Source organism: Lethenteron reissneri, chromosome 50 (assembly GCF_015708825.2).
Source record: "Lethenteron reissneri isolate LAM-NWPU_2019-01 chromosome 50, ASM1570882v1, whole genome shotgun sequence".
NCBI lineage: Eukaryota > Metazoa > Chordata > Hyperoartia > Petromyzontiformes > Petromyzontidae > Lethenteron > Lethenteron reissneri.
In genome coordinates this window covers 8,302,135-8,314,677 of record NC_083828.1, presented here as the reverse complement: position 1 = coordinate 8,314,677, position 12,543 = coordinate 8,302,135, and the positions used below count along the sequence as shown (strand labels likewise).

General features: G+C 47.5%; 1 protein-coding gene across 2 annotated transcripts in view; it reads left to right on the top strand.

Annotated features, from left to right (window-relative positions):
- DHFR (dihydrofolate reductase) overlaps nucleotides 1-6,379 on the top strand; it is a 53,503-nt gene extending 47,124 nt beyond the window's left edge. For both annotated transcript variants that reach the window (XM_061572228.1, XM_061572227.1), the window contains exon 7: nucleotides 1,903-6,379. In XM_061572228.1, the coding sequence (XP_061428212.1) occupies nucleotides 1,903-1,996 (94 nt within the window). In that variant the 3' untranslated portion in view covers nucleotides 1,997-6,379. The remainder of the gene's footprint in view (nucleotides 1-1,902) is intronic.
- The last annotated feature ends 6,164 nt before the right edge of the window (nucleotides 6,380-12,543 follow it).

The following is a 12,543-nucleotide window of genomic DNA, read 5'->3' as shown; positions in this document are numbered from 1 at the left end:
GCTTGCGTTGTGGCCAAAATGTCGTGAGAATTATTTTATTATGTTTTATTTTTATTATTTTATTATTTTCCTTCTACGTGACTTTACCGAAAGAACCAAGAAGATATGGGGGGTTTCTTTTCGGATTTTGATGATCTGGAATCCAGGAAAGCATCCCTTTTGCTTGCATTTTCTGTACGCAGACTGCATACTTGTACAGTACATGTCAGTCCACTGTTGGAATGAGGGCCTTCCCACGCCACGCAGGGCTTGGGAGGTTGCTCGACAATTCGTCTCCACTCCGGTCAGAGTTGCGCGTTGATGAAGGCGGGGAGCAGAGCCGGACACGACACTTTGGTTAAGTTTGACGACGTCGGGCCAACACGGTGGAGTTTGCTCCGGGCCCCACACCAGCCCTGGCGGGGCAGCATACGTGCGGGAGCATGGGAGTACAGTACAACGCTTGTGCTGTATTCCGAGATGCGATGCGTCCAGAGTGATTTGGTCATAAGCGTATACGTACACGTAATGTGTACGACGGAGTATGAATCTGTTGTATGCTATCAGCACGCCGGTTTAAATTTGGGGTCCTGCTACTGTTCAACAATTGATTCTTATCTGTCTCATTGTTGCTGTCGCGTTTACATTATTTGTATGATGATCCGTGTCACTTGCACGGTTTTACTGAGCTTAGTTATCCTAAACGTAGCAGCATATTATTCTCATACATCATGAATTATTGATGTTTACGTGCACGATTCATGCATGTATCATCATGAGTGTAAGAATATGTTTTAACGATTTAATCCATGAATTATGACACTTGTGGCATTCATACATACTCGTATATACACACACACGTATAGTTATATTTACGCAAACACATATTTACCACATCTACACTTATATTATTTATACACACGAATTAATATGCACGTACACGCGATTTAGTTGCGTAGCATCGTGAGCCTCAAGACTCCGTTTTCTGTCAGGTGGGTCTCTATGCGTCGTCACACTCTTGATGTTATTTACACCCATTATAAATGCTCTAAACACACACCACATACCACGCACATGCCCTGCGTACAGCGACGCACACGCGTGCGCTAAACGCACACGTGCCCACACTCGCGGGTACACGCGTGCTGGGTGCAGGTGTAATATTCATGGGGTTATAAATAGACGGCTATTGACGTACGTGCCCTGCGCACGCGTATTAATGCATGCGCGTGCGTGCGAGCTGTCCTGCTGTGTGTGGGGGGGCGGGGGGTTATCTAAATTTGGCTTTGACTTCTCCGCTAGGTCGATTCGGACTGAAATCGGTTGCTCCGCTGTCGGGAACAGTGATGCCGTTGCCGGTTGTGATTTTGTTTTTGTGTCGGTCCCAATCGACCGCTTGTGTTGTGGTGCTGTCAGAATAGGTGCTCGCTGACACAAAACGCGGGCGAACACGTTGCCCGCGTTTTTATTCATTTTACGTTCGGTTATTTTTCTGCGGCCCCGTCATCTAATCACCCGGAGTGTGATGGGATCATCAGATCTATGGAAGCTAAGTGAAGCAGGCTTTGGCCTGCGCAATGACCGCTCTGAAGGATGATCACTCTGCATAACGGGTTGCTATAAATGGTGGGTTTGTATGGCCGGCAGGACAGGGAAGCACCGCAGCAGAGGAATCCTCTGTTGTTTTGTCTGTGCCGGCGTCTCTCCGGTCCCTGCCTTGGGGATAAATCATTCCGTGCCTGATCGTTAGATTGCTGACAACAATCACAATGGCTCCACGTGCCGGGAGCCGCTTCTTCTTGCCGAACGACACGCGGCGCAACATCGAAGGCCACGGTGAGCGTTGGGGATGTTTATCCGCGCCGTGTCCGTCCCGCTCTTTACCCGTGTGTGGCGGGGGATGGTTTCCGCGCACGTGTGCAGGTTTCCTGGCGTTCCCGAGGGAATGCACGAGAACGAGGGATTCCGTTTCCACTTCGAGGTTTACGAGGCGGTGGACGGCAAGGCCGATGCGTGAGTCGCCCAGCTACCGCGACGACGTCACCGTTGCCTGTGCCGGCAAGAGGCCCGGGCTCATGTCGTCGCCGTTTTGTGACCGGATTGCGGTTGACGCGTGGTGATGAAAGGCCATCTTCATCGTTAACACCGCCAAAACAGGAAACAACACGCATGCACAGTCGAGTTAACTGACCGCACAATGTACAACGACGCGACTCGCGACCCACAAATACAAAGGAGACGTCACGGCGATACACTCCGCTGCTCCTAACGCTGTTTATCTGGCTTTGACCACCTCAATGTGAAATCGTTGTTGTTGCTCCGCATCTACATCAGCAGCCATACGAAAGAAGAAGAACTGTCGATTCTCCGTGTGCCAGCTTGCGCAGGTTAACCCGGTGGCAGAGTAATCGAGGGGGCGAGGATAATTTTACTCGCTGCTCCTCACTCGTCGAGGTTTGGTGACCATAAACGCGCCGGCCAAGCAAGCTGATGACTTTAATAAGCTATCAAACGTCCTTTTAAGATTCACAGTTGATTTTTGGGTCAGATCACTGCGTGAGTAAAATGTGCGTCGTGAACCCTCCTCCACCCAACGCAGCCAATTAATAAAAGACGTCGCGTGACCAAACGTGCCAACTTATTTCCGCTTCGGCAGCACCTCCAGTGGTGTTGGAGAGAAATCTCACGATATTTAACAATTGGGTTGCGCAGTTTTCACAGACAGTCATGTCTAGCATCACCAGGCAGTTACCAGAATTTTTTTCTGGCCACAATTATTAATCATGAATTAAGCCTACGCGTTATATTTACACCATTGTTTACCTAATTCACAAATGTTTTGCATCATCTCCACTTTTGTTTTATCTGAGTCACCGCTGCTTTACCTCAGAATCGGCAGTTGACCGTATAGTAGTCGGCAAAAGACCTTCTTCTGAGCAATAATAAATAAGATTTAGAGACTTGCAACAATTCTGTAACCTATGGCAGTGCAATGTTTGTAAACTGTCGCATAATGAATGGGGCAGCTCTTCTATCCATGGGTGAATGTTGACATGACTCATGCAGCTGTCACCGCACTGCAGCTGCCTTCTCTGATAGATTACCAATACCCACGATTCGCCACTAAGTGACGGCGACGTCACCACGGCGCCTGTGCCAGGCCAGGTGCACTTTGAGGCCACGTGAAGTGTCGAAGGCTCGCTGGCAGGAGGTCACGGGACAGACCCAGGTGCCACTGGGTCGACTGACTGAGATGACGACTGGCAGATGCACCACCTGTGCCCCCAACTGTGCCAGTTTTATCCACCCGGCGCTCCGCTCGTCGTTGTGAGCGTCGCTCCTCTGCCCTCCGTTGTTGTTGGAGGGCGACTGCCTCCAAATGACCGGTGGCAGCGTCCTTCACGAGCCTCCTCCACGATAGATCGTAATAGATTGCACTGCCCTTCGCAGCCTCATGGACGCTGCCGAGGGCGGGGTGACCGGTGACAGTCGGCGCACTGGACTTGCAACCTACAGGGGTCGCCCTATTAGATGTTCCCGGGACCGCAATCGAAGCATGAAACAACGGGGGACAAGTTTCTTAAACCCAACTCCCCCAACCGCCTCTGTGCAGCCAGCAGTATAAAATGGTCTCGCCACTCCGTAGGCGATCGACAGGACAAATGAATGGATCCGCTGTATCCAGTTCATTATGCAACGTAAAAAAAAAATCATTTGCCAGCACCGAAGTGGAGGCTAAGCTACCCGCGACGATGGCTTCTCCAGCAGAGCTCCATGTCGCAGAGGCCCTTCCGCCTGCAGTGGCATGGCCAGGCAATTGCAGCGCTGCACCCTCATCTGTGTACACCCTCCAGAGGACAAGCGACAGTTCGCCGCCGGCTCTTTTGATGTGCAGTCGTGCTACGGGGCAGCAGGCGGCCTTTGATCACGTGATACGCCTGCCACGCCGGCTTAGGTTGCAGAATTTAAAAAAAAAATCGTCTTAATTGTCCATTTCCCGAAAGCTCGGTGGCCTGCTAAGCGATGTTTTGTCACAGGGCAGTGTGAATAATGAAGGTGGTGAGCTTCGCGTCGGTAATTTGTGATTGTACGGCACTGTCAATGGCGGTCACTTAATTCGCTTGCGTTGTTTTGTTGTTTATTTGTTTGACCAATGGCAGGTGGGGTACACTATCGAGGCAGTGCGGCCAGTCCAATCTACATTCCAACCCCCCTTAGACCGGCTGAGTGTGTGGCTGTTGATGAGAGCAACGGGGTAGAGAGGCATGGAGAATACGGGTGACATCCGCGGTAACGGAATGACGCGAGCAACGGAGGTGCAGTTTTCGTGGAATGGGATTTTTTATTTTATGCAAGTGTATAAGAGCTCATTCTAGTTCTAGATTTGAAGCTTTCGTAACTGCAATGATCCATGCTCTTTGGTTCTTTCGGTAAAGTCACGTAGGTGAAAAAATACAAAATAAAATAAAGAATATAAATAAATCACGACGTTTCGATTGCAACACAAACAATCATCATCAGGTGTGACAACCACAGCAAGAACATTTTTTTCTTTTTTCACCTACGTGACTTTACCGAAAGAAGCAAAGAGTATGTATAAGAGCTGTCTGTGATCATTGGGTTACATGTTTGCAATTATCAGGTGTCCTGTGTCCCACGCTTCTAATTCCGATTAAAAAAAAGATTTCTGTTGGTAGTGGGAACTTAGTTGTTATATGGCTAGCAGTGGTGGTGGATTTGTGTTGTACTCGTCTCGAATTCTAACTTTGACCCTTTAACATTATTGATCCACTGGTGGTTCCAGTGAATGATATCTTCCTGACTTATAATCTTACAGCTTCGATCATTCTCGCACCATTTCCTCGACAACAGTGTTGATCCAACACACTTAACTAAAACGTAGCACTGACACCACCTTTCATGGGCAGTCATCATAGCCTTAAACCAGTTAACTCGTGCAAGGCCACGCTAGTATGAGGTCACCTCTTTGTTAAGTAGAAGAAGAAAAAACAAGCGGCGAGCAATGAATATCAAACATTGGAACGTTATATCGTGGGATCTCCTTTGCCAGTACCAAAATATAATGATGGGTTTTCCCCTTTTTTCTGGCAACAAAACAGGTGATAATTGGTTTTTTACCCTTCTATCTGGCAACAAAACTGACACCTTTTTACAAGGAGTCATGTTTGTATAGACCGCAATACCTGCAGTCATAATACAAACAAAAGACATAACTCTGATAATGTGCACTGTCCTTGAAGTTGATTGGTCCACACCCGAGACAGCTTTCCTTAGAGCCTAGTCTCACATGGGTTGGACCAGATGACGCCAAAAGGCGCACAACTCAAGGACAATGCACCATCAGAGTATGAGAGCTCGGGGTCAAGCATCTACACTATGGGAACCTCATTTGCCAGTAAAAATATGATAATTGTTTTTTTTACCCTTCTATCTGGCAACAAAACTGACACCTTTTTACAAGGAGTCATGTTTGTATAGACCGCAATACCTGCAGTCATAATACAAACAAAAGACATAACTCTGATAATGTGCACTGTCCTTGAAGTTGAAGTAGAACAAAACAGCTGTGTTAAGATGTTAAAACACCAAACTGAAACCTTTTACAAGGAATCATGTCTGCATTAACCAGAATGCTTGTGATCAGAAAACAAATAGTCCGTTTTTTGTTTGCATTCTGACCACAAGCATTGTGGTTAATGCGGACATGATTCCTTGTAAAAGGTTTCAGTTTGGTGTTTTAACAACTTAACACCTGTTTTGTTGCCAGAAAATAGGGGGAAAACCTATTAACATTGGAACGTTACTTTGCTGTGCCTGCCATGAGTATGTTGGTGGTGACGGTAACTCGGTGATGGTGGTACATATGAACATATTTTGGAATATTACGTGGGATGGTTATCAAATAAATATATTTGCATGGTCGTGTCGCCTATTCAACTGTCACATAACCGCCCGGACCAATGAATCGCTCGCGCCCACTGCGGTAATTGTGGTGGTGGTGGTCATCTCGGTCAGTCGACGCGTGGCACCTGGGTCTGCCCCGTGACCTGCCAGCGGGCGTTCGACACTTCACGTGACCTCAAGGTGCACTTGGCCTGGCACAAGCGCCGTGGTGACGTCACCGCCACTTAGTGGCGAATGACGGTTGTGGTGTAACCATCATTCTCGGTAGATGTTCATGAATCCAACCTTTTTACATTCCTCGGCGAGCGAGTCGGATATGCGACATTGTGCTGTCCTGCCACTCACTGATCGTGGTGCAAAATGATTTAACGGTGTGGCGATGTTTACTGCATTCACTGTATTGGTTATCGCAATTAAAGGTATTTTGTCGAACACGCACAAAGACCCTGAATAAACATTTAAGTGTCTTACCTCATTGGCCACGAAAGATCTAGGGTGTGAATCTTCTTGCAAGGAGTGTGTTTTAGTTGCAGCTTTTGTTTTAATTTTTAACTTAAAAAAAAAACACCCCAAAAAGTCACCATTATTCAGTCTCACAACAGAAACATTTTGACAGTTGTCCGATGTTTTGGGCAATGGCTCCTCTTCATGGCAGCTCGAGGAGCGGTATTATCGACTAATATCTAGCACTCGACTATCCACATTTCAGCCACACGTGGTTAAGTCGGATTATCGCGCGTAACCACTGATGATGAAACTAAATATTTAACGATACTGCGTTGGGCAGTGCTACACGGCCACAACTAATACGACTCGTTCGACAGTAACGCGTTTTTTGATAAACGCGTTGAGTTTAAAGTTTAAGGGAAATAACCAAATAATAAAACAATACAATTCTCACGACGTTTCGATTGCTTGTGGTGCAATCGAAACGTGAGAATTTGATTGTTAAATTTGTATTATTTCCCTTCTACGTGACTTTACCGACAGAACCAATAATATGAATCCCTGCAGTCACGAAAGCTTTAAATCGAAATTTAAAGTTGAAGTCGGTAGCTTGGTCACTAAGGCGACTACACACACAAAAAAACAATAGTTATTGTAATTATACGGTATTGACACTGTCATTTGGATACATTTGGTTCTGAGAATTAAAACATTGACAGCCACGCGACGAAATGTTTGTTAAAAAGAGGGAGTCGTGGCAAAGTGCGTCCCCTGGTGGGTGGATAAAAAAATAGTCGTTCGAAAATGAAGATTTGAGAAGGTGATTCGGGGACTCGTTGGTTTTGCCGATAGCAAAGCGTTCCCGAACAGACTCGTCTCGTCACATGACGCGACGTCGATGGCACGGTTGCAATCAAATTGGGGAAGGAGAGGCATCAACAAAACAATCAGCGGGGCGAATCTCCGAGGCAAATGCGTTTTGACCGGTTTTTTTTCTTCATCTATTAAGTCGTGAATCTCAAAGAGAGAAGATCGCTTTGTCGTGTCACAATGCAGCTCGGATAGCCAATGGAACATTTCCACTTTGGTTTATGTAACCGGCCACTCACTATACCTGAAAGCAATTTACAAAACACGGCTAAAATGTGTTTGCGTCCAATCCAGTGCTGGATGTTTGATGCAGTCCCTCTACCATACCTCGTCGTTCACGGGGGTTGTTTGACCAGATTTCATCGCAATGGCTATTATCCTTTAGGTGGATTTCACTCGACACTGATGTTCGCAGTGGCCCGGAATGGAAATTCGAGTCCGAGCACAGTGCACCGACCGTTCCATTGTTCAGTAGAGGTTTAACGATGCGTAGGGGTGACCGCCCCGGGCCCCACACTTTGGGGGGCGCCCCGCGCTTTGACATCACGGTATCAGATGGTATACTTCCGGGTTAGTTTGAGGGTGTCGAGTCGACCCCGCACCCCCTCCACCCCCAGGGATGACCCTGCATACATTCATCAATTAATATTGATTCGTAAGTTCACGAACGCGCATTAATTTGCGTCGCAATCAATGTGTTTCAACTCGTACGCGTTATATGTAATGGGTTTACTGCAGACACTAGAGGCAATCATTTTTTTTATTTTACTCTTGTAGCATTCTGCCCTCTTTTTTTATCGTGACAATTCACCGTCGAGATTTGTGAGACGAAATCTCGACGGCGCCACTCGCAATCATGCCGCCTTCCCACGTAAATAAATGACCTCGATGACGGGCGATCATCTCAACGTGCCCAAATAAAGGGGCTCAACCAAAGACGTTATGAGTCTCGGCGAGATCCCACCTGGTTAAAGAAAGGGACATCGACCCATCCGACATCGATCCGTCTGCTTGCAGCTAATCCACCGCGGGACGCATTTGGAGATGCGGGCCCCCCCCACGTGATACAAGCTGCGTCATTTGATTCCGTCCGTTCCAACCCTCAAATGGCTTTCATCTATTCCGTCCTTTGATTATATTTTTGGTGTTGTCACCCTGGACGCGTCTCGCACTAATATAAGCCCACATGTTAATGACTTGCTGCTTGTTTTGTATGTGTACATTGTCGAGCGTATCCCTCTCGTGGCCACCCCTCCCCGTATCGTGCATACAATTATCTGCTTAAATAGACAAAACACGTCAGCACCGACATTACCATCACAATCACGGAGCGGAGGTGTAAAATTAGATATGTATTATTACTGCCACCGCTGTCGCGTGTCCCGTGCCGTTCATCAGATATACGGTGTGTGGGGTTCATCCTTTGCTTCGCGAGTGCCTATTTTACCTGCGAGTTCGCTTTTGAAATACGGTGGATGATGGCTCAACACAAAAAATAATCGGGAGCTGTGGGGGAGAGAGAGAAAGAGAACAACGCTCACTTTCTAAAGCCTCTTACGAGTCTCCCACCAATCCAAATCCGTGAAATAGAACGATGTTCTCGTTGTCATACACCGGGGGGGGGGGGGGGGGGCTTAAATTCACTGAGTTTTTATGCATGTTGCGTCTCGCTTCGGTGTTTTCGTTAATTTCGGAAACTGCCACCCTCCTTCGGTGTCCAAATTGTCACCGATATACCAAAGACTCTTGCCTCCCTACGGATTCTCTCTTCCAAGACGTCTGGTTAACGTGGAATAGTCGACCACACGCTTTTATTTAACTCACTCTGTCTGTCGTTGTTGTATCCTCAAATCTTGTAACTCAATTTTTACCAACTTCCCAATGTGGTATCGACTGCAAATTTGGTATACTTATGTCATACTGATGACAATACTATATTCTATCATTAAAATAAAATAAAATATTTTAAAACATTTTTTACATGTTATGTTTCGGCTTGGGTCTAATTGTCCACGCTCAACTGACGTTGGCCGTAAATGACCACGGTCTCTTACGTTATGGCAAGCTTCGGGGCCACTTCCTGGAGTCGTGGAGTTCTTCCATTACTAGTACGGTTCATTTCAATAAAGCGTGTTTTTAAAAAAGTTTTTTTTTATATTACTTATTTATTGTACCAGGTAGGGCCCACTGAGATATAAAAGTAGTTTTCAGAAGTGACCTGGCCACAAATGATAGCGTAACGAAGTGGTTTATGGTGTGGACATCTATAGCAGCCAAATACTCAAACGCGTGATGTTGAACCTAAACGTGGAGGGAAAAACCGGAGGACGCAGAGAAAAATCCACGGGGAGAACATGCCAACTCCAAATATACAGCAGGCATCAAAGGGTCAGGATCGAACCCACGACCTCCTGTATACCAGGCGAGGTAGTTAACATCTCGCCACCGCGGCGCCCTAATAAGAGAAGCAGTAAAGGAGGAACCCAGAACCACTGACTTTGACATGTCAATCCAAAGTACCCGTCAAATTTAAGAATATTTACAGACCTTGCATTTTACTGGTAGGAACCACCTGGTTCCACCAGCCCATTTGGGATTATTATGTCCGTCCGTCGTGCATCCAAAAATGGGAGGGGTCGGGCTGGGTGGGGAGGGTGGGGATGGGCTGGGTGGGGAGGGTGGGGGTGGGAGGGGTGGGGCTGGGTGGGGAGGGGCTGGTCACCACGTGGTGCCCTTATAAAACTCAACGTTTAACCTACTCACGCCGGCTTGTGCCCGCCCTCACAGTCGGGCATATTTGCGGAATACACCACGCCGCCGTTGACCCTGGCCATTGACCGAGCAACCCAACGTTCCCACCAGCTCCCTCCGCAGGAATGTGTTTTGTTTTGGAATTTCAAAACGCGCCTTGTCAAACGCGTGCATCTCCCTCAGCGTGTTTCCTAACGGCCAATGAACGTTACAAAATGCGCAGCCCTGCAATTCTTTACTCACGCCATCGCTGGCGAAAGAATCTCAACCCGGAGTTGACGTTGCAGAGAGCGCCCCTTAAGAGGGCACGTCGCCCAACGATTCCCCTTCCACCTTCGCCCTACTTCTTGTAAAAGGTGGGAGTACCCACACTTTACCCCACCACACACGAGCTGCCGATAGCGTGTGATTGGCTGTGGTGACCCCACATCTACTGCTGAGTATGGAGGCGTGGGGGGGGGGGGGGTTGATTGAGAAACTCTTCCCCCACTATACTCTTGGTTCTTTCGGTAAAGTCAAGTAGGTGAAGAAAATAATAAATAAAATACAGATAAAAATATAATTAAATCATGACGTTTCGATTGCAACACAATCAGCATCAGGTGTGAATACCACAGCAAGAAAATGTATACTAAAGTGGAAGAGTTGCCATCGAAACGTGATTTAATTTGACTAATTTTTATTTATTGTTATTTGTTACCTATGTGACTTTACCGAAAGAACCAAGAGTATGGATCCTTGCAGTCACGAAAACTTCAAATCTAGAATCTTCTCGCCACTGTTTCAGCGACCGCACTGTGAGATGGAATCGATCCGACGACATCTGGATTCAAACTCCAACGTTGCTGTTACAACCACGGCATCATCTGTGTCTATAGCGTCTGTCGTCATTATAACATTTTTTTTAAACATATTGGCAAAATAAAATGAACTATTTACCTGTTGTGTTTCACTGTGTAGCATAATTGTAGGTCACGGTGACCCACGGTGCCATCATTTGCTCGAAAGGTTCGCTGCCGTTTCATTTGCATTTTCTAGGGGTATCATTAAATTGTTCTCCCCCATTATAATGAACACCGCCCGAGACGACCACGTGAGCAATGGTGGTACCGCACAGCCTTCACCGACCCGCACTGACCAGCGTGGTGAAGTATGGTCGGAACAACCCCTCGTGCAGTGGATTGACCACGCGGCTGTGAATGCGGCACAACACTCACCACGTACCACTCCCCCGGCTCAAACGGACCGGGGCCAGTGGTGGAAATTCGACAGTCCTATGGCGGTGGACAGACTATCCCCGGGATTGCTTACGTCTCAACGCATTGGCTTGCCGCGTGGGTCTGCGGCGGCTCTCCAGTGTGGCTTTGCGTCATTACCCGCGCGCGTAATTCGGCACGATGTCCGACGTTCCGCTTGCACGTGCCTGGAGCTTCTCCAGGAAGTGAACTATTCATTGCCTGAAGAGAGAAAACAATATTTCGGGAAACCGGCTGAACAAGTTCAGAAACACACAGTTAAATTCCTGAAAGAGCTCCCCAGCACGCGGGGCGAAACGTCGGCACATCACGCCGAACGACGAAGAGGAGAGAGCCACGCTGCTGCGTATGTCCAGCTGGGCGATCTCTCCATCACATCCCCGTCCCTCCGCGAGAACACGCAACATCACCAAAGCATTTTTCGATTTAAAGCTTTCGTGACTGCAGGGATTAATCTTCTTGGTTCTTTCGGTAAAGTCACGTAGAATGGAAATAATAAAATAATAAAAATAAAACATAATAAAATTATTCTCACGACGTTTCGGCCACAACGCAAGCAGCCGTCCTCAGGTGAAGACCAGCTCTGTCAGAAAGACAGCCTGTTCTTCACCTGAGAAGATGAATCCCTGTAGTCACAAAAGCTTTAAATCGAAATTTATTATGCTTTATTTTTATTATTTTATTATTTCCATTCTACGTGACTTTACCGAAAGAACCAAGAAGATGATCACCGAAGCAGTCCTGACGGAACCCATCAGCCGCACAGCCCCCTAATCTCAGCCGCGTTGAATCCACGTACGGACTCAACTCTGCCCCTGTTTTTGACACGAGGCGTCTCGTCAGCAGGGTCAGGCTCGCTGCAGCGCTAAGAAAGAGAGAGAGAGAGAGCTGTTTGCCCCAATCCACTCCAGCCTGCAGCCTGCAGCAGCAGCAGAAGCAGCCTTCCCACGCGCAGATTCCGGCTGCTTTCGCGTGAACGTTAATGAACATACGTGCACGTACATGCACGTGCACGTGCAGCCCCTCTACCACTCCGCTGCTGCACCAGGGCCTTCCCCGTGCTGTGTGATAATTATCTATAAATAGATAGCACATCTATATATATATATCCTGTCTATATCTAGCAACGTGGATATTGTCTTCTGGTTCGGAAGGGAGACGTCTTCCGGTGAACGAGGCTCACCAAAACTGTCGTTGATTTTTTTTTTCCAACACGAGAATTCTGATCTGCAATGAGCACGCAGCTCTGCGCAGTGCGCTCGTTATTTCTTTATTTAACTCGTATTGCGTGCGTGCGCGTGTGCCCGTGCGTCTG